Source organism: Marmota monax, unplaced genomic scaffold (assembly GCF_021218885.2).
Source record: "Marmota monax isolate L192 unplaced genomic scaffold, Marmota_monax_Labrador192_F-V1.1 WCK01_AAM20220418_F8-fsc00008, whole genome shotgun sequence".
Taxonomy (NCBI): Eukaryota; Metazoa; Chordata; class Mammalia; order Rodentia; family Sciuridae; genus Marmota; species Marmota monax.
Genome location: NW_026694432.1, coordinates 19692972 through 19718773, shown reverse-complemented (window position 1 = coordinate 19718773; position 25802 = coordinate 19692972). Strand labels below are relative to the sequence as shown.

The window sequence follows — 25802 nt, the reverse complement described above, 5'->3', positions numbered from 1 at the left end:
TGTGATTTCATTTATATAGCTTAAGTGCTTGCATTACACTATGCAAGGCAACAAGAGTAGCAGTAGCAAAACCAACGAAGTTATTGTCCTCAGGGATTTTACTCAAGTGGAAAATTGGACAACATCACACCATTGTTCCTTGATTTTAACATTTATCATTATTATCCAAAATATAGCTCAGGATAAATTTTCATAAGGCACAAGTCAAAGCTTTTTGAGTTGCCATCTCAAAAGAATGTATCAGTTTGAAGCTCTAGTGTTAATATGTCTTTATATTAGAAGCACCTTTCAGGCATTGTCACTGTCACACTTTGGTTATCTCTACAAATGTATAATTTGTTTTCTCTAAATAGATTGAAAATCATTATATGTGAAATAATTTAACCATTTACTCAGTCTTAAAAACTACTGAAGGGGCTGGGGATGTGGCTCAAGCGGTAGCACACTCGCCTGGCATGCGTGCGGCCCAGGTTCGATCCTCAGCACCACATACAAACAAAGATGTTGTGTCCGCCGAAAACTAAAAAATAAATATTAAAAAAATTCTCTCTCTCTCTCTCTCTCTCTCTCTCTCTCTCTCTCTCTCTCTCTCTCTCTAAAAAAAAAAAACTACTGAAGGTGGAGAATATGGCACAATAAACAAGATATCATCTAGTCCTTTGGAAAGGCCTCAAGAGTAATTTAGCAGGCTTTGACTTAATCCTCTTCAGTTTAAGATCATATGTCGGGCTGAGGATGTGGCTCAGGTAGAGTACTTATATGCACAAAGCCCTGGATTTGACCTCCAGCACCATTTAAAAACAAAGAACCATATGTTACCTGTAGTCTATGCATTTTCATCTGATGGCCTGCTCAAGTGCCTTGGAGGAGAGGCCATTGTCTAGAAGGCTAGAACTGTTAGGAGTCACAGACTGTGCTGGTTAATATCACGGCGGAACAAATTATCCCCAATAAATCCCCAATAATGACTTCGAACAACAATCTTAACATGCCTACAAACCCTGTTTAGTCAAAAAAAACTGGTCAGGGCACTGTGAGGATCTTATCTATTCCACAAAATTGGGTTCTGAGCTTGGAAGATTAAGAAAATGAGGGACACAGGCAAGTGGTGCAGGCCTATAATTCCAGTGGCTGAGGCAGGAGGGTGGCAAGTACAAAGACAGCATCAGCAACTTAGTGAGACCCTGTCTCAAAAAAAAAAAAAAAAAAGGCTGGGGATGTTGCTCAGTGGTTAAGTGCCCCTGTCTTCAATCCCTGGCACCAAAAACAAAAGCTGAGGGACACATGAACAGGGCTAGAATTCCCTCTGAAGGCTTGTTTACTTTTGAAACAGTTTAGTGCTTGGGATGAGTGAAAGTCTAGTGCTGACTAGAGAGCACTTATGTGACCTCTCCATATAGTTTAGCCTTTCCCACCAAGGTAATCAGACCTCTTAGGTGTTGCCAAGAAGTACACGCCCAAGCATAAGGGTCCCAGTGAACAAAGTTGAAGCTGCATTACATCTGACCTGTCCTCAAGGATCACATAACCTGACTTCCACCATACTCTGTTGGTTGAAGCAGTGAGAAGCCCACCTAGACTTAAGGAGAGGACACAAAGATCCTTTCTCTTGATGTCAGGGTAACAAAGTAGTAGTGGGATGGAAGCTATTGTTACCCTTTTATCAAAACAATCTGCATCCCAGGGAGTAGCTTTTGGAACAAAATCAGATCCAAGAAAGCAAGACAGAAGCTGTAATGTCTTTTATGTCCTATCTTCAGACATCACCTTCTATCATTTCTGCAAAAATTTTATTGGTTTTAGAGGTAAAATTACTAATACTATTCAATGTGGGAAGGGATCACCCAGATGTGTTCATTCAAGGAGGCAAGAATCATTGATAGGCATCTTTGTGGCTGGGCTGCCACATTGACCTTTGATTTTTTTTTTTTTTTTTTTTTTTTGGTGGTGCTGGGGATTGAACCTAGGGCCTTGTGCATGCAAGGCAAGCACTCTACCAACTGAGCTACATCCAGCCCGAACACCTGGATTTTGAAGCAGCAATGAAATTACCTTTTTGAGGAAAGTAATTCACATTCCGTAGCAATTATTGGAATAGTGATTACTCTGCCCACAATGAATGGGAATCTCTCTGCAATGCAGTATCAACCATGCTTGAAAAGTGAGATTGCATGTGCCCTAAAATCAGATTGCCCAGCATTGAAATCCTGTCCCCATTTACACTTAGGGTTGTTTTAAGGATTAAACACATGCAGAGGCTTTTAGGATAATGCTTGGCACATAGTAGGCACTTGATTTTGTAAACTATTGTTATCCGTGATTTCTATAGAAGCAACATTTTCTGTTTCTTGAGATGGGAGGTGATAGAGGGATAAATTAGAATGAATGTGTGTTCATTTGTTTTTTTGCTTTACGAGGTCATTTTATTCCAAGATTGCTTTTAGGCCACCAGAACATTCACACAACACAAGTTTTATGCCTCTTTTACAACTCCATATTACCCATCTCATGCATGTCACTTTATTGTACTGATTCCTAAAGTGCTATTTTTTTTTTTAAGTTTATTAATGTAAACCGGCATACTGGGGTTAGGTATGTGGCTTAGTGGTAGAGCACTTGCATAACCATGCTGAGGCCCTGGGTTCAATCCAAGCACCACAAAACCAAACCAAACCTGGGATATAAAATGTATCCATTTTAGGAACAGATAATTGAGTTTTTGATGATTGTATAATCATCACCACAATCAAAATATAGAACATTCTGCCATCCCCAATTGTTCCCTTGTGCCCCTTGGTAATCAATTTTCTTCTCACTCCAGTCCCTAGCAACTGTCAGTCTAATTTCTATTCCTATAGCTTTTCCTTTCCCAGGATGTCATGTATATGGAATCATACCGTATGTAGCCTTTTGTGTCTGACTTCATTCACTTAGTTATATGCTTGTAGTTCATATTGTTGCATGCCTCAGTAATTTATTGCATGTTTTAATAGTTTCTTTTTATAGTTGAATAGTTTTCACCATGCAAATGTACCACAACTTGTTTATTCAGCAGCTGATGGACACTCAATCTGTTTCTAGTTTTGCGTTATTATGAGTAAATCTACCTTCAACATTTGCATACAGGTTTTTTGGAGACACATGTTTTCATTCTTCCTGGGTAAATAACTAGGAGTGGGATTGCTGGGTTGTCTGGTAAATGTATATTGAGCTTAAAAAGAGACTGTCAACCTGCTTTCCCAAGTGACTGGACCTTTTTGCATACTATAAGCATTGTACAATAAGTACTAATTTCTGTGCAGTCTTATTTGCAATCTAAATTAATTTCTTCATTGACCCTTCCCTACCATTCTCCAAGAAGCTTACCATATTGGTGATAATGACACTTCATCTTTAAAATATGAAATTTTTTACTGAAGTATAGCACACATACAGAAGGGGGCACACATCACAAATATAGGACTTGATGAATTTTCACAAAGTAAGCACACCAGTATAATCACTACCCTGAATAAGAAATATTACCCTGGGCTGAGGTTGCAGCTCAGTGGTAGAGAACTTGCCTAGCACATGTGAAACACTGGGTTTGCTCCCCCACACCACATAAATAAATGAACAAGATAAATGTAGAAAAATAAAATATTCCTTAAAAAAATTTTTTAGTTGTTGATGGACCTTTATTTTATTTATTTATATGTGGTGCTGAGAATCTAACCCAGTGCCTCACATGTGCTAGGCAAGTGCTCCATCACTGAATCACAACCCCAGCTCTCAAAGAAAATAGTCTCAAAAAAAGAAAAGAAAAAAGAAAAAGAGGGGCTGGGATTGTGGCTCAGTGGTAGAGTGCTCGCCTAGCATGCATAAAACACGGGGTTCAATCCTCAGAACCACATAAATGTAAAATAAAGATATTGTGTTCACCTAAAACTAAAAAATAAATATTAAAAAAATATATCCTATAGGTTCATCCTATGTACCCATTCCTAGTCGCTCTCTCTTCTTCCTCAAAACTGTATTTTTCCTGACTTTTTCCTTGTGTTAGGGATTAAACTCAAGGATGCTTTACCACTAAGCTACATCCTCAGCCCTTCTTATTATTTATTTATCTTCTTTATTTTTTCCCAAGTTTTGAGATTTTTGCTAAGCTGCAGAGGTTGGCCTTGAACTTGTGATTCTCCTGCCTCTACTTCTGGAGTAGCTGGAATTACAGGTGTGTGCTACCAGGCCAGGCTGTATTATTCTGGTTTTTAAATAACAGCTCCATTTTTCCAGTTTTGAGACTAATAAAAAAAATAGAATGAGACAGATTATACTTTGCCTTCTTTAGCTAAATGTTGTTTGGGAAAGTTCACTCAGGTTGTTTACCTGCACTAGGGCATTTATTTTTATACTCTAATACTACAATTTATTCATCCTACTGTTGATGGATATTCTAGTTGTTTCCAGCTTGGACTTAGTAAAAATAAATGTTTCTATGGACTCTTTCATAATAGCCACAAACTGAAAGCAATCCAAATGTCCATTAATGAAAGGATAGATAATTAAACTGTAGCACACTTACATGCTGAGATTTTTATCATCAATTAAAAAACACCAAACTTGATACATATAACATTATGTATAAATCTCAAGAACATTCTATTAATTGAAATAGGCCAAACACTACAAACTACAGAAGGTACAAAACCCAAGAATAGGCAAAACTAATTGGTAGTGATAGAAAATATCAGAAAGTAATGTCTGGAGATGAGGATAATTGATTGGAAAGGAGCATCAATTGAAGACATTTTCTGGGTGGTGATGAAAATGTTCTCTATCTTAATTTGACTGGTACTTAACATGAGTGTACACAGGTGCCAAAATTCATTGAACTAAACACTTCATATCTATATTCTGTTGCATATCAGCTATAATTTAATAAAAATTAAGCATTGATAAATACTGCTTAGTCCTAAAGATGCTGCTATAAACTATTCCTGGGTTTTGGAACATGTGTATGCAAATCTATTGAATATATAGTTTAGGACCACAGGGTACAGACGAATATGGATTCTGCCTCTTTTTTTTTTTTTTTTTTTGTACCAGGGATTGAACTCAGGGGCACTCGACCACTGAATCATATCCCCAGCCCTATTTTGTATTTTATTTAGAGACAGGGTCTCACTGAGTTGCTTAGCACCTAGCAGTTGCTGGGACCCTTTTGAACCTGTGATCCTTCTGTCTCAGCCTCCCATGCCTCTGGGATTACAGACGTGTGCCACCTTGCCTGCTGGACTCTGTCTCTTAACAGCTGTGTGACATTGGACAAGTACCCATAATCTCTAGTTTCCTTATCTGTACCAAGGAGCTAATCTCACCTTGATGAGGGCAAACCTGGGAAGGCTATTTTTTAAAAAATATTTATTTAGTTATAGATGAACACACATTATCTTTATTTATTTTTATGTGGGGCTGAGGATTGAACCCAGTGCCTCACAAATGGGAGACAAACACTTTACCACTGAGCTACAGCCTCAACCCCGGAAAGCTATTTTTGTTAATTGACAAAAGGACTTAGTGCTGAAGGATCTTATTCTCTAAAATTTTAGATTTTCAGAAAAAATTGCTCTTTGATATATTAGTAAAAACGGAATACTGGGTCAGTGCAGTAGTGCACGCTGTAATAGAATTGGCTCCGGAGGCTGAGGCAGGAGGATTGCTCAAAGCCAGCCTTAGTAATTTAGCTAAGCCCTAAGCAACTCTGCAAGACCTTGTCTCAAAATAAAAAATAAAAAGGGGCTGGGGATGTGACCTGGTGGTTCAGAGCCCCTGGTTTTAATCCTTGGTAAACATACACACACACATATACACACACAAACAAAAATAACACCGAAAACCAAAGAAACAAACAAAACAGAATATTCTATTCTTACTAGAAGAATCTGAGGTTACTTTGATGCAGAGAGGCAGCCTCAATTTTTTTTTTTTTTTTTTTTTGGTACTGAGGATCGAACCCAGTGGTGCTTAACCACTGAGATACATCCCTATCCCCATCCCCCCATTTTTTATTTTGAGACAGGTTCTCTTTAAATAGCTTACAATCTCTCAGAGTTGCTGAGACTGGTTTCAAACTTGTGATCCTTCTGCCTCAGCCTCCTAAATCCCTGGGATTACAGGTCTACTGTGCCTGGTAGTAGACTCAATTTCTAACCCAGGTTCAGAACTTCAGATGAGAGGCTTTCAAATACAATGTTCCACATTTATCTTCATGTTTAGTTTCCAAGGAAACAGGATCCTGAGTCCTGTTGTTAGCTCAGGCCTGATGATAATCCTTTTACACATAGCCTGGTGTGCTTTGAGGCTGCCAAAATACTGCTTGTGGCCTTGGGATGTAGCTCAGAGGTATAGTGCTTGCCTAGAATGCCTAACGCCCCAGGTTTGACCCCCAGGATTGCAAAGACCGAAACCGACAAACAAAAAAATTCTCCTACTTTTAAATTTTACCTCCAGTCCATCTTTCCCCCAAATCCTAAAATAATTCTCCTTCTTCCTGTGTTTGGTGACATGCCCCCATGATTCCTCTAGTGTGCAGTTTATAGCAGTAAGTTAATAAACTTAACTTTGTCAGGCAACAGGTGGTCTTTATCAGATGAACTTTATCTTGGGAACTTCTGATAATGTATACAAAATATGTTCACACCATCTGGTACTACTAGAAATGGTCAAATTATTCATATTATTAATGTATTTATTTAATAAATATTTTTTTGAAATCCACATTTGCAAAGCATAGATTTACTGCTATGAGAGATGTGAAATCACCTTTTTTTTTTAATATGGAGAAAGAAAACAACAATTATATCTTCAATTCTCAGGAGAAAAATACATTTACTGAACTTCACTTGTAGCTCAGTGGCATAGTGCTTGCTTAGCATGCATGAGGTCCTAAGTTCAACCACCAGCACACACATAAAAGAAGTGTCATATGTAAATTTTAAAAATCTCAAGATTATTTTACAGGGAAAAAAAGTACAATTTACATGATTTTCTATAGGATTTGAAAAAAACAAAACTATGGGCTCTATAGAATTAGTAGGGTTTTAATAACACAACAAGAGCCCCAAATGTCATCTGTCCCTCTCTGTGGAGGAAAAAAAAATGCACTCCAAGGAAAAAAAGCTGTAAGGCTGAACATGGGCTCATTCACACATTTTGGGCCCCTCCCACACAAGCAAGCTGCTTCCTCCAAGCATTTTTCAGAGATTACAAAGCAGGCTCCAGTGCGGTTGGGTGGAGAACACAGGAAACCGCCAGTTCCCCTTCACTTCTCATCATCTGGATACTCCCAAAGCAAAATCCTATCCGTGTTTTTCCTTTTACCATACGCTCACAAAATGCGGTCTTCTATGGAAACATTGTGCTTTTACACTCCAAATTAAGGGAATGATTTTTAAATTTTAGGAGTCCAATTCTTCAAGAAATCCTTGCTTTGGATACAGATGAACAGGCTATTTGGAAGAAATTTAGATAGAGAATGGATTTGGAAATAAGGGAATGAGTTTTAGGGAACTAATGAGATGACAAGTCAGTTTAATGTTTGTTTGGGGTTTAGAGTCAAACTTCAATAAAGCGATTAACCTCTCTGGTTTTAATTTTTTCACCTGTAAAAGAAAATAATGTTTAGTTTTTGGAGTTACTTTACGGCAACATTTTAAAAACCGACTGTCCATTATCTATTTTAAAGATAAATACAGACAGAACATTGTCCCTTGCTATGAAAGTGCTTATCAACAAGTGAATCGCAGTGAGTTTTCACACACAGTACGTGCTCAACAAATATAATTATTATTTTATTGTTTAGAAGAGGGAAGGACAGGAGAAATGAAAGTGGTTTGAGAACCATAAAAGTGCTTTGCAAATACTACCAAAGTCGTAAAGGATGAAAGTAAAATGAGGAAAATTTCGGGTTACGGTTTGGTTACGGATCTGTCTCAAAGTTGTTTAATTCTCCCATATTTGGGCCTGAATTCTCAGAATAGAACAGAATAGGATGTAAGGGCTGAGATCATCTGGTACAATTTTATGCCTCCAGTCACACTACGCCCAGGCGAGAAATAACACAGCCACACAAGCTCCTCCAATCGGAGCCCCGACTATCTGATGTCATCGTTCCGCCCCACATCGCCACGCCTTGAGCACTCCAGCGTCTATGCCACCTTCTAACGCTGGTTCCAGCAGCGCTTGCGCACTGCGAAGAGGGGCGGAGCGGACGCGTGCGCGCTGCGTGTGGGCGGGGCTAGTGCGCACGCAGCCTCAGCCCCTTCCCTGCCCTTTCTCTTCCCGGTTTCCCTCTCAGACTGCGGGTACCTTCTGGTGGCTGCTTCCGGTAGGAACGCGGTGCAAGGCGAGCTGGTTTCAGTTCCTCGTCATGTCCTACGGTCCCTTAGACATGTACCGAAACCCGGGGCCCTCGGGGCCCCAGCTCCGGGACTTCAACAGCATCATCCAGACATGCAGCGGCAACATCCAGCGGATCAGCCAAGCCAGTGAGCCAGGGACCCAGCTGGGGGCGGGGGGCGTCCTGGGGACAGGCCTGGGTGAGGTTGCCGCGACGCGGAGCCCGGCTGGGGCCACGACTAAGGCCACATCTGAGATGGTCTCGAGCTTCCCCTCTGGGGGCGGCAGACTGTCATCCCGGCGTCTATCTGGCCCGGGTCCCCCGAGGATCCCTAGCCCAAGATGAAGCTCTAGTTTCTTTTCAGGAGTTCTACCCTCCCAGTGTTGGAATCAACACAACAGACCTAACAGCCTGAGGTTGGAAGTGGGGTGTGTGTCACCGCGAGGGCAATGAGTGCCTTGACTTGGCGCAGTGGTCAGCCAAGTTTTTCCTGTCATTCCGCCCCCCCCCCCCCCCCCGCCCACCTCGCTTTCCTCTTTGGCCTGTTTGAATCAGGGATTGTTTACTGATTGAAGCTTTAGGATGAGCCACTGGCTCCTCAGAAATCAGCAACTTTCAATTAAGGGAAGTGGAGAGTGCATGTGTTTGGGTGACAATATACAGTCTTTCCTGTAATGAATTTGGAAGTCAGACACAATTACTGGTAGTTGGGTGGTGGGTGACTTCTATTTTAATAAAGAGAATTCACTGGAAACATTTCTTTCAATTTATGTTATTTTGTCTTTTGTCATAAAGAATTTGTGTATTTGGGTTTCAAACAGATGAAAAGAGTAACCCTGCAGATCTACTCTTTTGAACAAATTTGATACACACAGAAGCTCAGGGACTTAGCCACAACCACACAGCAAGTAAGAAATGGTTTGGTTGTTGATGGAATTAAGAATGTCATCGCTTATTTAAAAATACTCTCCTCACCATTAAGATCTTGAGTGAGACTGTAGCATAAGAGTCATATATAGGCTGTTTCTTGTGTTTGAAAATTATCTCAGAGCTTTAAAAAGAGGAGGTCTGCCACAGAAACTTTACTTGGAATGAATGATGATCATCAACCTTGTTTATTATTGTGCTTTTTGATCTTGGTTGTACTCTGTTAATAGAACTAGTTGGTCCTCAATTACAATTATTTTCTATATTTTAAAGAATGATCTACGACTTTGATTTTAGATTTACATGTATGTTGTAGAATTTGAGAGGTGGAAAGTTTCTGATGGGAAGGGATTGAACTGGATGATTTGGAAATGGAAAGAATGTGTGGCCTGTTAAGTCCAGAAACTTAAAAAAAATGACTGCTGGTTAGAAGGTATAGTACTTTGTGTTCCAATTTCTTTTTGTGAAGGAGCTGTAATACAGGTTAGCTCAGAAAATTCTGGTTCAAGGCTGAAATTTTTTTGTTGGACTAAATCTTTTTTTTAATGTCTATTTGTGTAATATTCTGTAGTTTTTGAGTATCAAGCTATGGGAATCTGTTGAGAACATTAACAATCAAAATAAGGATGCTATAGAAAGGTTTTAAATAACAATAACATGTAGGTATTCAGGAGAGAGAGAGAGAGAGAGAGAGAGAGAGAGAGAGAGAGAGACCTTTTGAACCAGGTCTGGGACAATGGTAGAAAGAATTTAAACCTTTGAAGGTAAAGAGAAGAATAATATTTCAGGAATCAATAACATGAACAGACATGGCAGTAGGAAAGCATAAGGTATATATAGAAAAGCAGAGTAATTTGGCTAGAGTGATGAACTCCAGAAAGAAGTGGAAAGTAGATTGGAAAGGTAAGTTGGGGCACAAACAAAAAGGACATTAGGGACTTGGATTTAATTCTTTAGGAATGTGTAAACTGAATTGGAAGTGAGAGAGACTGAAATCAGGGATATCAATTAGGGACAATGAAAATGAAAGGAAGGAAAAGATAGGAGAGGTTTCCTTGGTTATAAAATGGGTAAGATTTAGCTTTGATTTGGCTATGGGCTCAGGGGATTATTGATCAACCATTGATAATATTAAATAGCTTTTAAGTACATTCTATTTGCTAGGCAATATGAAAGGTGCTTTTTGGGTAGTATCTTACTTAATTTTATAACAATTCTGTGAAACAGTTACCAACATTATTTCGGTATTATGGATTAGGAAACAAATTGAGAGGGTTAAATAATTTCACAACCAACAATTCAAATTTAGTTGAAATTCAAATTAAGACACTACCTTAATTTGAAACCATGTTAGTCTCCGGTGACTAGCAGTTTACCTTTTTTTGTTTGTTTGTTTGTTATTGGGAGTTGAATCAAGGGGTTTTTGTTTTGTTTTGTTTTGTTTACCACTGAGCTACTTCCCCATACTTAATTTTTTAAATTGACACAAGGTTTCATCAGGGCTTCCCTAAGTTGCTGAGCCTGGCCTGGAACTTGTGATCCTCCTGCCTCAGCCTCCTGAGATGCTGGGATCACAGGCATGAGCCCTGCTAACAATATACCTTTTTATAATTTCTAAAGAGTATTACAGTTCTATAGCAGTTATCACTTTAAGTATACAAGTGACTTGCTTTTCAGTTCTCCAGAGGACACTCTGCAGGGGAATACCTGAAGTTGGGGTGCTGTATTTTCTTGTGATATGCCCCTCTCCTCTGCTAGATTGTTCTCTCTTTTGAGTCAGGGACATGACTTATTCAACTTTATATTTCTAGTACTTATTACATTCCCAAGTATATGATATTCACTCATTCCATATACAACATATAATATATAATATTTTAACTATATTTAGTATTTTATATATATATATATATATATATATATATATATATATATATATTCCACTGAGCTACATCTTCAGACAGGGTCTCACTAAATTGCTCAGGCTGGCCTAAAATTTGTGACCCTCTTCCTTAAGTCTCCTGAGTAGCTGGAAGCAACAAATCTTCTCTAAGCCCCTGCTGTGTCTTGGGGATAGAGCAATGAACAAGTGATAAATTCACTGCCCTGATATCATGTGTGTAGATATATGTATACACACACATATATACTCTTACACATATAAATTGTATCAAGTAATAGTAAGTGCTATGAAGAAAAATAAAGCAGGGTAGAATAGAGAATGAAGGGAGAGGAAGGATGGGTATGCTATTTTAGGTAAGTTGGTCAAGGAAGGTCTCCCTCAGGAGATGGTACATTACTTAGTAGATATCCCAATGAAATGAGGAAAGGAGCTTTGTGAGTAGTAGGGAAAGGCGTTCCAGGTGGACGACAAGGGTAAAGGCTTCAGTATGTTCAAAGAATAGCAAGGAAGCTAGTATGGCTGGACTATAGATAGAGAGGAGAGTGAAATAGGAAATTGGCCAGAGAGGTAGCCAGGGATCAGATCATAGGGTCTTGAAGCTTAAAACTTATATTCAATTGATTTGAATTAATGAGGTTTTTCTACTATTTCAGAACTCTTCTTGCCTCTTTTCCCTTGTACTATGTGGTACCTATCATATCCCAAGTACCCTAGGGATACTTTCGACTCAAAGTCGAAATTCTTCCCTTGGGATTATTTGGGGAGGGACTGGGAATTTAAATTAATTGGATGACATTGGGTATGCCCAGAAAGGCTGGTGCCTATGTTTCAAACCTCCCAGACATAGCCAGCATAATTCATGAAAAATGTAAGTATGCAGACACATACCCATCAGCCCTGCAAGGACCTGTACCCATTGAAAATTTGAGAGAATAGCTGTTTTTTCCAAACTGTTCAACCACACTTGTGTGGGTTTGGAATTGTTGAGCGCATTGTCCTGACATAGGGCAGCCTACTGCGTGGGTTGTTACAGGTACAGCTAAGGTTGGCTGCCTGGTACAAACAGTTGTTATCAGTATGTGTGGGATACAGAGGAAGAATACTTGACTGCTAATTGTGGAATGAAGGGCAGGTGTTGCTGAGGCAGATATGAGGGGGGAAAAAACCCCAGTAGCTTCAAATAAATTAGAAATCAGACAGCATTTCTAATTTATTGTTCTATTTTGTTTACTGATAAATAGTTGAACTTTTAAATGTTCATGAAATTCTGTAGGTTCTTTCAAAGTTATTTTCATATTATTTCTCCCTTTTTATTTCATGGCCTTCTTAAGTCTTCATATTGTCAATATTTGTACTCCAGAAGCATATTTGGTGTGTCTGATTGTAGTCTCAGCCCGTTCTGATTCATTCTGGTGATGCTATTATCAGCATGTCTAAAATCTTCTCTTCATGGTACTCCTCACTTCCTCAAGAACCTTGGTGGCTCTCTGTTATCTACTTCTTAGATCTTGACATTCCATCTTGTTTTCATTCTCTGTGGTCTCAACCCAAATCAGCCATATTTTCTACTCCTCTTCACTCTATGCTACAAGCAGTCTATTTTTCTTAACATCCTGAATTTTTTAAAAAATATATTTTTAGTTGTAGTTGGTCACAATGTCTTTATTTTATTCATTTATTTATTTTATGTAGTGCTGAGGATTGAACCCAGCTCCACGCTCGCTCTAGGCGAGCACTCTACTCTGAGCCACAGCCCCTGAATTTTTTTTCTCCAAGTTTTTGCTCATTTCATTCCTCCTTTCTTTAATATCTTTGTTCTCCCTGTGTTGCTGACCATTTAATGATATAAATCCTTTGAGTTGTACTTAAATCCTGCTCCTTATAACTAAGCCTCCCTTTGCTTTTCAAAGATAAAGTGAGGTCAGAAAGATCATCGGCATATCTGTAAATGAGCCCCTCTTTCTTTATACTGTTAATTTTTTTAAAGTATTTATTTTTTAGTTGTAGTTGGACACAATGCCTTTATTTTATTTACTTATTTTTATGTGGTGCTGAGGATCAAACCCAGAGCCTCCCCCGTGCCAGGTGAGTGCTCTACTGCTGAGCTATAACCCCAGCCCTATACTGTTAATTTTTTTTGAGTCCCCCCTCCCCACTATAGTAGTTAGGTAAGCCCAGGGTCATACTGCCTTGGACTTGAGTTGGTCATATGCTTCTTACTAGCTGTATAAACACGTTGATTCACTTCTTTTATTCAGGTTTCTCATCTATAAACTGGAGTTGATAATACCTACTTCATACAGTTTTTGAGGACCAAATGAGAGAATTATGTAAAGCATTAAAAAAGTGCCTATGGGCTGGGGTTTTAGCTCAGTGGGAGAGCACTTGCCTCGCACATATAAGGCCCTGGGTTCGATCCTCAGCACCACATAAAATAAAGATTCAAAAAACAAAAAACAGTGCCACCATGTAGTAAGTGCTTAAGAAATGTTAACTACCAATTTAGGTTGTTTTTTTTTTTTTCTGTGAATCTGCAAGCAATTTTCTTTTATAGTTTAGCATTTACTTATATTCTGTCTTCTTCATTTTTTTAACATTTATTTTTTAGTTGTAGGTGAACACAATTCATTTATTTTATTTTTATGTAGTATTGAGGATTGAACCCAGTGCCTCACGCATGCTAGGCAAGCGCTCTATCACTGAGCCACAACCCCAGCCCTGTCTTCTTCAATTTTTGACCTTGTTTCTGCAACTGGAGCAATCACTATTAGTTTTGTGAGTTAGATCATGCATTATACATTTCTCTTTAGCTCTAGTGCCTGACACAGCAGTGGATCAGTAGTTTGTGTTCAGTGTGTACTTAATTGATTTTATCATTGCTGAGTACATTTTTTTTGGTCTTGAGTTTGATAAAAATAGCTATCCTTGATTGAGCTTTTATATGCCAGACATTGTTCTATACTTAGCCTCATATTATCTCATTTCATCCTCACAACAACTATGTGAAGGTTCTCTTGTTATTCCCATTTCTTAGGTGAGGAAGCAGACACAGAGGCAAGTTCCCTTTTGCTCAGGATCACTCAGCTAGGAAGTGGTGGAACCAGGAATCAAACATAGGCAGTCTTAATTCGGAGCCTGTGCTCTTAACCACTGCACATTCTGTCACTGGTATGTGAAATGGAAGATTATATCTTTGATATTTTCAACTTAGTTTAGAGCTTTACTATTGTAGTCCAGTGGTTCTTTTTCAGAAGTTAGGTAATTTTTATTGTGGCTATATAGAAATAGAATGTAAGCCTAATTTTCAGAGTAAAACACTGAGATGCCTTCATTGTCATAATCACCCAATAGGCTATTGGCTATCATTTTCTCATTTGGTATAAGTAATATTTTGTTTTTTGTTTTAGTGTAAGTAATGTATTTTTTTCCTCCATTGATTCCCCCAACCCCCCAGTTTTAGGGATTGAATCCAAAGGCACTTTTTTTTACTTTTTTGAGACAGGGTCTTTCTAAGTTGTCTAGGGTGGTCTCAAAATTGTGATCCTCCTGCCTCAGCCTCCTGGGTAGCTAAGATTACATTTGTGTACCACCAAACCCAGCTGAGGTTGTTTTTTTTTTTTGTTGTTCCTTTGTTTGTTTTTAAATTTTTTTTAATTGTAAATGGACACAGTACCTTTATTTTATTTTTATGTGGTGCTAAAAATTGAACCCAATGCCCTCCACATGCGAGGTGAGCACTCTACCACTGAGCTACAATCCCAGCCCTGTTTGTCTGTTTTTAATATACTATACAGCATTAGATTTTATTGAATGAAGAGAAATTTTGTAATGGTAGTTGCTTTCAATATGAGTAGACTTTGATTTGGATTAAGGTTCATTTGGAGATTCAGATTCTGCTGATATCTGCTAAAAAGCACATAAGGAGTATTCAATTTAGATTAGTGTTGACATTAGCTGTATAAAATGTACAATAAATTGATTTGCATTATCCTCTTGAATGTTTTATTGAGGACATAACTTTAAAAGTGAGAGGTCAGTGATAGGAGAAATTGAGGCCTAGTTTTAAAAATAACAAAACTGCTTACATAAAACTAAAGGACTTGGCTTTACATTTGGCCTAGTCATCTGGTTTTCTAGGATTATGTTGCAGTTCATTGGAGATACCCAATTTCATCCAACATGTTATAATATGTTGATCTATAATAAATCATTGACTAAAATGCTCGGAAAAGGAATTTTCTCATTAATAGGGTTGTCCAGAAAAATCTTTTAGATTGAACTCATTTTGATAAAAAATATTTCCAAAAAAGGCCAGGCACCGTGGTATACACCTGTAATCCCAGTGACTCAGGAGACTGAGACATAAGGATCACAAGTTCAAGGCCAGCCTTAGCCACTTAAGTAGGCCCTTAGCAACTTTGTAAGCCCCCGTCTCAAAATAAAACATAAAAAGGCTAGAGATGTATCTCAGTGTTAGAACACTCCTGCTTTCAATCTCCAGTCACTTGCCCTTACTCCCCAAAATAATTCCAAAATGTATCTTGTGTGTGTGTGTGTGTGGTGCTGGGGATTGTGAAACTCAGGGCCTTGTGCATGCACAAGGCCACGTGAGGCAAGCACTCTACCAACTGAGCTATATCCCCAGCCCTTGCTTTATTTTTTAATGTTTTAAGTACAACTGAGTAAGAATTTATTTGTAAACATTTTATTCTTTTTGAAGGATGTAGATCTTAGTTGTAATATCTATGGATATCTATGGATCAAGAAGTCACTTTTTTTAAAAATCCCTGATTGGTAGTGGTTACTGAGGGTAGCATACAAAACATTTTTCTCTGGATTCCTATAAACTAAGACACCGTTGTCCTTGTGATTTGAGTTTTAGGGTATCTAGTACTGCGTCTTGCTGGAAACTTTTTGGAAAATATTTGAAAATATTCAGGAAAGTAGAAATAGTTAATGAAGGCTTAGATTAATTCTGGTGCTTAGCTAGCAGATGATCCCTATAAAGTCTCCAAATGTACTTCCCCGAACCCCACCTTACAAAATCAGGTCTTCTCAACAAACGTAATCAGAAAAGTCTAGATGAAAAATGTTCTCTGTTAATACACAGAAAACAGCTGATTATTTCCCCATATTATATAAAATTCCCATAGCTCTCTAGGGTATTTAATATTTTGATAGATGATTAATAACTTGGTATTTTGATATACCTTTAGGGTTTCAAAGGAGTGCTCTACTTTTTTTTTTAACTTTATTTTATTTATTTATTTTTATGTGGTGCTCAGAATCGGACCCAGTGCCTCACACATGCTAGGCAAACGCTCTACTGCTGAGCCATAACCCCAGCCCCAGGAGTGCTCTACTTTTTAAAGATAATTAATAAGGAGAGAACTCTTGTCTTCACTATTTTTGTTGGATCCACCTTTTTGTTTCACCATGTATTCCACCATTTTCTGGAGGGTCGGGGTATGCGTATATAAAGATGAGTAGAATGCAGTCCCTTCTCTGAAGTAGATCTAGTCCCACTTCTGCCTTGCATTTGCAAAGTTAAGAAAACCACAGTTGGATATTCAAAGCCAAGCTTTTGGAGGGTAAAAAAATTTAGTCGCATAATTCCCCCCTCCCCTTTTTAGTATTGAGGATTGAACCCAGGACCTCATACATGCTAGGGAAGCACCCTGCCTCTGGGCTACATCCTTAGCCCAAGCTATTTCCTTATTATAGAATTTAGAATTGAATAGTGTGGGACTATTTAGAGATCACTTAGTCCTCACATAATTGTAAAGATTTCATGAGAGAAAATACCCCTCCCCACAGATACTAAGTATTTAATAAATGTGAGTTAAATCTGAATATAATCTACAACTGATGAAAAAGAGACCCAGCAAAATGAAATGACTTCCCTGGTGCCGTACATTTAGTTAATGTTCAAGTCTGGCTTAGATTTCAGATCTTTTTATTCCTAATATACCTTAATTCACACCTTCTGCCTTGGAGAGATTGCTAAAATGTCAAAGTGGGGAGGCTAACTCAATTACTTAGTAATTATTTACATTGTACTGGGTGCCTGTCACTCTGCTGGACTCTGATGAGTACAGAGGAATATTCCCATTAGGTGGGAGGGAGTTGGGAAAGGCAACAGGTAAGAGCAAGGACGTCCTGTTTTATTTACATTGTACAAGTGCCTGTCACTCTGCTGGACTCAGGTGAGTACAGAGGAATATTGCCATTAGGTAGGAGGGAGTTGGGAAAGGCAACAGGTAAGAGTAAGGACGCCCTGTCTGATGTTGAGCAGAGAGCTATTAAGTTAGGGTGGTATAAGATAAGAAGGGTGGGGTGAAATGGAACACTGGGAAGTCCAAGCCTGCCTTGTGTGACTACATTCTGTTTCCTTTAAGAGTCAGCCCTTTGAAAGAACATAGTATGACACAAAGAATGTAGCCAGTGGAATTAGCCTTGAGTTTGAATTCTGGTTTTATGACACTGCTCAAAACCTATCAGTTGCTTGCCATTTAATTAAAATTTCAAGTCCTTATAATTGTTAACAAAGTCCTATAAAATCTGACTCCCCACTTTCTCTTTGAGCACTTCTTTTCTCTCTTTCTCATTCTGCTCTAGCCACCCTGGCTCTCTAGCTATTCCTGTACCATGCTCTCTTGCATTGGGAACTTTGTACTGATTACTCTGTTTGTCTGAAATGCTTTTCCCCCAGATAGTTGTGGCATGATCCCACATTTCCTTTAGATCTCTGCTAGGTGTTACCTTATCAGAAAGGTTTCTCTGACCACCATATATAAACTAGTACTCTTTGCCTCCCTCTGTTATTCCAGCCTTCACCTGAGTTTATATTTCTGTGTAGCACTCACCACCAGCTGATGTGTATTTATTACCTATTTTTGAGAATGTAAGCTTCTTGAAGGCAAGTGTATACAGAGTAGAGTACCTAGTATATGAACAAATGAGTTCTGTAAGTCTCATGAGCCTCATTGTGACCATCCATATGCAACACTGGGATACTGATGCTTACTTAAAGCATTGTTGGGGTCAAATAAGATAATACTTATCAAGTACCTAGCCTAGTATCTGGTACATAGTAAATGGTCAGTAAATGCTAATGCCTAATAATTATTTTTGTGGCTTTCAAGTTAATAGCTTTCATGTGGTATCCTTGTTCCCATTAAACTTAGGGAAGAAGAAATCTACATGAAAGTGATGAAGAAAAATGGTTATTTATATTTCATGCTGTCTTAGCAGAATGCAGTAATTGGAATTGTGCTTACATTTTCCTATGGAACATCTATAAGTAACTCCATTTAATAGAACAGTTATATTTTAGGGAAGTTTTGTCAAAAGGCAAATTTTTTAATCAAATGAGTTGTATGTTCCATTATGAAATTGGAGATATATATATATATACACATATTTTTGTACATGGGATTGAACCCAGGGGTACTTAACCACGGAGCCACACCCTCAGCCCTATTTTTTATTTTGAGACAGGGTCTCACTAAGTTGAAAGTATACTTTTGCTAGGAAAACATGGTATCAAAATAAGAAAATCATTATCTGAAGTGCTACAAACCTGTATATTCTTCACTCTGGAAATTTTTGCTTTGCAATACCCATGATGTAATGATTTTGGCTAGGGAGAAATAACTTGTACATACAACTAAGGACTGGATTATTCCATTTCTGTTCAAGAGTGTGGTCACTCAGCAAAGAATTAGAAGATTTTTGTCTAATCATTGCTTATCAGATTTATGGACTGATTAACATGTCAGTGCTATTGTAAAGGTACTGGCACTTAATAAACTTTAGGGTTTTTTTTGTTGTTGTTGCTTTGCTAATTAGGAACAAGATTATAACTATGATCCCAACATTTTGTATTTTAAAGAGTACCATTGGGGCTGGGGATGTGGCTCAAGCGGTAGGCGCTCGCCTGGCATGCGCGGGGCCCTAGGTTCGATCCTCAGCACCACTTAAAAATAAAATAAAGATCTTGTGTCCACTGAAAACTAAAAAAAAATAAATATTAAAAAAAAAAGAGCACCATTAACATAAAGTGAATTTGGAACAATTATTCTTTTTTTTTTTTTTTTGAGAGAGAGAGAGAGAGAGAGAGAGAGAGAGAGAATTTTTTAATGTTTGTTTTTCAGTTTTCGGTGGACACAACATCTTTATTTTATTTTTATGTGGTGCTGAGGATCGAACCCAGTGCCCTGCACAGGCCAGGCGAGCGCGTTACCGCTTGAGCCACATCCCCAGCCCCAAGGAACAATTATTCTTAAACTTCAAAATTCTAATAAGTGAGCATTTTTTCTTTTTGGACATGGAAGATTTGTACATACCTTATCCCTATAACCTTCAGAGATTATACAACATACATTGTTTTTCTCATTTTCTTCTTCTAAGCCTTTTATTTAGCAGTCTGGTATTGCACAAGCGAAACTTTGACATTAATCTAGAAAGGATAGGAGAAGCACCCATAAAGGAGCTTTATAGCTATTTTGTTATCTCTTGAAGTTCTGTTGAAACTTAAAGATAAATATGTTCCTGAGCAAAGAGTACTTGATTAATCTGTTTTGTTCTTCATCTACTTGTAATAAAAGACAATGAATGCTCTTAAAAAGCAGGTAGCACTCTGCTGTCATGTATCTAAAAAGGCAAAAAGGCAAGCAGGGCACAGTGAGAGGCTGAGACAGGAGGATCGAACCTTCAAAGCCAGCCTCAACAACTTAGCAAGGTTCTAAGCAACTTAGTGAGATCCTGTCTCAAAAAAAAAAAAAAATAAGGCTAGGGATGTGGATCAGTGGTGCAGTGCCCCTAGGTTCAATCCCCAGGACAACAACAACAACAAAAAACAGGCAAGTGCTACTACCCACCCTGTAGTCCCAGCTTCTGTGGAGGCTGAGGCAGAAGGATTATGAGTGAGTTCAGCATGGGCAACTTAGTGACACCCTATCTCAGATTTAAAAAAAAAAAAAAAGCACTGGTGGGTGTATGTGGGGGGTACTGAAGATATAACTCATGGTACAGCACTTGCCTACCATGCAAGGCCCTGGTTCAATCCCCAGTAATAAAAAAATTTTAAAAAAGCTAATCATACAACTAACATCCTTTCTGAATAAATTTCCACCACCATCCTCAGCAGTCAGACAAAGAAAATGGAAAGCAAGACACACAAGAAATCATGGACTGTATTCCTGTTGCAGAGATCAGGGGTGGTCACATTCCTAGGCAGACTCGAATTAAGAGTATTCCTTCTTATTTATAAATGGTCAGTTCCCTGGACCTCTACTTTCCTGGTCTAGGATAAGGGGTTAGATGTCCAGGATTCAAACATGACCATTCTAAATCTTAGCAGTACATCTAGGAAAAAGTAAAAAGGATTGAACAAAAGCGTATGATTGACCATGTCATGGCATAGATAGTATAGTTGAAAGAATACTCCATATGCCTATGGTTGAAGTTTTGCCCTGCAACTGATTATGTATGCTTATATAAAATACTTAACCCCTCTAAATATATTTTCCTGTCCACAAAATGAAAGTATACCTACTTCAGTCTATCTGTGAAAATTAATCAGATAATGCATACAAACACATTGAAGTGCTCAATCATTAGTAACCTATTAATAATAATAAATGTGTACACCATCTTTCCAAAATGTTGGCTATAGAAAAATTTGTATATATTAGTGGCTTTAATTTTTTTCCCCCTCTACTGGGAGTTGAACCCAGGGCCACATAAATGTTAGGCAAGTGTTGTTCTACCACTGAGCTCTAATCATCCTACCCTCCCACCCTTTACTCCCCTCCTTAATTTTAATATAGGGGTTAGCTGGGCTGGGGATGTGGCTCAAGTGGTAGCGCGCTTGCCTGGCATGCATGTGGCCCGGGTTTGATCCTCAGCACCACATACAAAACAAAGATGTTGTGTCCGATGAAAACTAAAAAACAAATAAATAAATATTAAAAAAAGAAACCCATAGAACTGACAGTGGGCAGTTGTCTTGTTTAAAATAAAAAAATATAGGGGTTAACTAAATTGCTCAGGCTGGGCTTGAATTTGTGGTTGCTCTGCCCCAGCCTCTGGAGTAACTGAGATTATAGGTATGCACCACTGTACCTGGTTGGATTTAATGTTTTATTGTTGGGGATTGATATTTGGTTATTAAGACCCTTCCAAAGATTTTGTGTGGGGGTTTTGTTGTTGTTTGTTTGCCTAGTACTAGGGATGCAAAGCAGGGGCTTTGGGTATGTTTAGCACCTGCTCTATCACTGAGCTTCCTCATCACTTCTAAAGGTGATTAAATTTTTAATCAATGTCATGGGAGATCTGGAAAAATTACTTATTTCTTTGAGGATGATAAATAAAGCCACCACATACTGCTTAGTGACATATTTACTCCATAGGTAAAAGGTAATTGGTTTTTGGAGGAATGTATATGGTAAGATTTTGATCATAACATGATTTCTTATCCAGGATGTGGATAGACCAGTGATCTGAGAAGTAGGGTGCTCATGATGAATGTATTTTTCTTTTAAGTAAATCTTTTTCCCTCCCTTTCCCCAGCTGCTCAGATAAAGAATTTGATGAGCCAACTAGGAACTAAGCAGGACTCAAGCAAGCTACAGGAAAATCTGTGAGTAGCTTCCTAACAAGGTTGTGATTTGTGAGGGCACTTTGAAGACATTAGTGTCCTTGCTGTGTGGCAGCTTAGGTTTCAGGTCTGTGAAGTCAGAATGAGATCAGGAGGTAATAGCTGGATTTAGAAAGGGGCAACAAAGTATATTAATGAATCCAGATTTCCACTGCTTCTCAAAGGCCTTGAACTACTTACTTTCTTCCTTTGGTCAGTATAATAGGACAATTTAGGCACATAGAGAAGGGAACTCCTATCTCTCTCTTAAATTGTATTCTGCTCACAACTCTGCCTAATGAGCCACTTTGTTGGCATAGTACTCCTAATCTTCTAGTCTAGATGGATTTTCAACTATATATGATATTAGAAAAATTTATTCAGAATGACCCAAAGGGAGCTTGAAGGAGAGAATAGTGGAACTTCTGATCTTCTTCTTTTTTTTAATCATATTCTTTTTGACCCCATTCCAGCTTTTATTTATTTATTTTTAAAATATTTTTTATTTTTATTTTATTTATTTATATTTTTTTTAGAGAGAGAGGAGAGAAAGAATTTTTTTTTTTTTTAAATCAACATTTATTTTTTAGTTTTCAGCGGACACAACATCTTTGTTTGTATGTGGTGCTGAGGAGCGAACCCGGGCCCCACGCATGCCAGGCGAGCACGCTACCGCTTGAGCCACATCCCCAGCCCCAAGAATTTTTTTTTAATATTTATTTTTTAGTTTTCGGCAGACACAACATCTTTGTTTGTATGTGGTGCTGAGGATTGAACCCAGGCCGCATGCATGCCAGGCAAGCGCGCTACCGCTTGAGCTACAACCCCAGCCCCTAAAATATTTTTTTAATTGTGGATGGACAATATATTTATTTATTTTTATGTGGTGCTGAGGATTGAACCCAGTGCCCCACATGTGTGAGGCTGATGCTCTGCCACTGAGCTACAGCTCCAGCCCATCCATTCCTGCTTTTAGAAGTTTAGTTCTTTATCTTTAAAATATATTAAGCAGTATTCCTGTTTCCTCTCCTAAACATTCTGAAGTGAACATGACTATTATTACTGTGAGCTTTTTCCAGGGAGAGATGAAATCTCTCTATCTTAGTGCTGTCTGGGATGTTCTCACTCCTGTTTGACTCTCTTTTGTTTTTCATTCCTGTGTTTTTTAATCCTGGAGACCCATTTGCAGTGAAAAAAACATTAATAGTAGTATGCTGTCTTAGTCCATTCAGGCTGCTATAACAAAACACTATAAACCAGTTAGTTTATAAACAACAGAAATTTATTTCTCATAGTTCTGGAGACTGGGAAGTTCAAGATCCAGACGTGGCAGATACAGTGTCTGGGGAGGAACTGCCTTTTCAGGTGATGCCTTCTCACTTGTGTTTTCACTTAGTGAAAGAGGCAAAGCAGTTCTCTAGGGCCTCTTTTTTAAGGGACTAACCATTCATGACCAAGCCACTCTCATGATCTAATCACCTCCCAGTACGATTTCCTAATATTATCACCTTGTGGGGTTAGGATTTCAACATATGAGTTTGGGGGGCGCATACATTCAGGCCATAGCGTGTGGTTTCTCTGTCCTCCCTAAAACCTTTGCAGAAATGAGCAGATAGTAGAGGAAACCATAAATCAAAGGAACTTTTTTTTATTTATCCACTACTTTCTAATCTCACTTAATATATTATATATTTTTGCCTCTTTAATGTCCTTTCTTCCTACTCCTTTTATTTTGGGGGGGGGGTTGTTTTTTGAGACAGGGTTCACTATGTTGCCCAGGCTGGCCTAGAACTCCCAGGCTTGTGATCCTAGTGCCTCAGCCTTTTGAGTAGCTGGGACTACAGGCATGTGCCACCACGCCCACCACCCAGCTTCCCCCAACCCCCACCTTCTTTTATTGGTGCATTATAGTTGTACATAATGGTGGGATTTGTTTTTATATATCATGCACACAATATAATAATATAATTTGGCCAGTATCCTTCCCCCAGCTTCATATATACCACTGGGTTATGCTCCTAACCCCTTACTTATATATTTTTAAATAGTATAGGGCTTCTTTGTTTTGAAGGGAGAAGTAAAGTCAAGCATAAAGAGCAAGAAGGCATCCAAAGATAAATCTGAGAAAGAATCAGCCTTTAAGCAAGAATGAGGGAATAGATCTTTGAAGGTTGTTCCCTAGGGTAGGTGCGAAGCTATGCTTTTAATGCATATTTCATTCAACCACCTATGCCTAGACTCTAGTCGGTGGACTGTGACAGATACTGACCATGCAGAACTCCTGGGTAATTCAATATGAGAATTTTATGAGGAAGTTCAGGGTGTTAAAACCATGAGATTTAGGTGTGGGCAGTAATTGCTCTTTCTCTTGTTTCTGTCAGAATTGCTGATGTGTTTTTCTCCCCAAAGAGTTAAAATTCCTGATTGTGCTTCTTCAGCAGGTGTCTTGAGGCAGGTTCTTTTTGCTTAATGTGACTGCTTCAATAATGTGAAGATGTCTTGAAGTGGGTTTGCCTGGGTAATAGTAATGACATTTTTTTATGAATATGGGCATTGAGGTGCCCTTTTTCTTCAAACAGTCCTTCATTCCCTGCATTGTGAGACATTCTGAGAACAAAGTAATACTCAGTATGATAGCTCTCAAGAAGAGTCAGCATCTTGAAATATATCTTTTTTCTCTTAGGCAGCAGTTGCAGCACTCCACAAATCAGCTTGCCAAGGAAACAAATGAATTGCTGAAGGAATTAGGGTCCTTACCCCTTCCCTTATCTACGTCAGAACAGGTTGGTATTTCTGTTTTGCTTTATTACTAAGAAAGCACTTTGTTTTAGTAGAAAGGCAGTATGGTGGAACAAAAATTGGTCTTTGGTGCTAGATAGACTTTCTCTGAACCTTAGTTTCCTTATATGTAAAGTGGGGTATGTGACTATTGTGGCATTAGAGAGAAAGAACGCACCAGATGTAGCAAAGTGCTTGACATTCAGTAGGTATTCAATATGGGGTAGTGCTATTTATTATTAATATGTTAATAAAATGGATTTTGCTGAATTAGAATTTCAGTGTTTGCGTCTCTTTAGGATTTGGCTAGCAGCCACATGTTGGCAGGCTTAGACCTAGTTTGTTTGGGATCCACTATCTACAAATTTCCATTGAACATCTTTCTTTCATATTTTGTGTCCCATCAAGGGTTATTCATAGGTCTCAGGTTAAGGAAATATTCAGGGAAGATTTTTTTTCCTAAGTAATTTTACTCAAAGGACATTTAAATTCTTTAAATGAACACACTTTTTACTTGGATTCATTGTTCCCTAAATGTCTTCTTTCATTCTGGAAGCCAGATGTGTCCCCTCCTTCATCATGGTTTAACTCTTTTATCTCTTATTCATGGTCTACCTTAAGGGAAAAACTTCTCCATCTGCCTTAGCTTATTGTGATTCTATTTTGTTTTAGCTTCTATTCCACTCATGGGGCACTTGACTTATATGACTTTTTATTATTGAACTTTTAAAATTATGATATCCTATCTCAGATAGCTCTGAAGACAAAGCCTTCAACTTCCCTATCCTGGGTTGTTTTTAAATTTGTGGCTTGCTGGGCTATGGTCCACACCTGTAATCCTAGCAACTCAGGGGGTTAAGGCAGGAGGATCACAAGTTCAAAGCCAGCCTAGGAAACTTATTGATATCCTGTCCCAAAATAAAAGAGGCTGGGAATGTAGCTCAGTTGTAGAGTGCTCCTGGGTTCAATCCCCAGTACTGAAAGATAACAACAAATAAAACGGTGACTTGTGGGTCTGGGGATATAGCTCAGATGGTAGAGTGCTTGCCTCTCATGCACAAGGCCCTGGGTTCAATCCCTGGCACCACACACACAAAAAAGAACTGTGGCTTTCAAAAACCAAACTAGAGTAGAAATATCAGTTTTTACTGTGTAATAAGGGTAAATATCATTAT

The 25802-nt window shown here is 38.4% G+C and overlaps 1 protein-coding gene across 1 annotated transcript in view; it reads left to right on the top strand.

The window, feature by feature from the left end:
• Nucleotides 1-8282: 8282 nt before the first annotated feature.
• Stx12 (syntaxin 12) overlaps nucleotides 8283-25802 on the top strand; it is a 36264-nt gene continuing 18744 nt past the window's right edge. Inside the window, exons 1-3 of the mRNA XM_046468462.2 lie at nucleotides 8283-8525; nucleotides 21783-21852; nucleotides 24533-24632. Of these exons, the coding sequence (XP_046324418.1) occupies nucleotides 8408-8525; nucleotides 21783-21852; nucleotides 24533-24632 (288 nt within the window). The 5' untranslated portion in view covers nucleotides 8283-8407. The remainder of the gene's footprint in view (nucleotides 8526-21782; nucleotides 21853-24532; nucleotides 24633-25802) is intronic.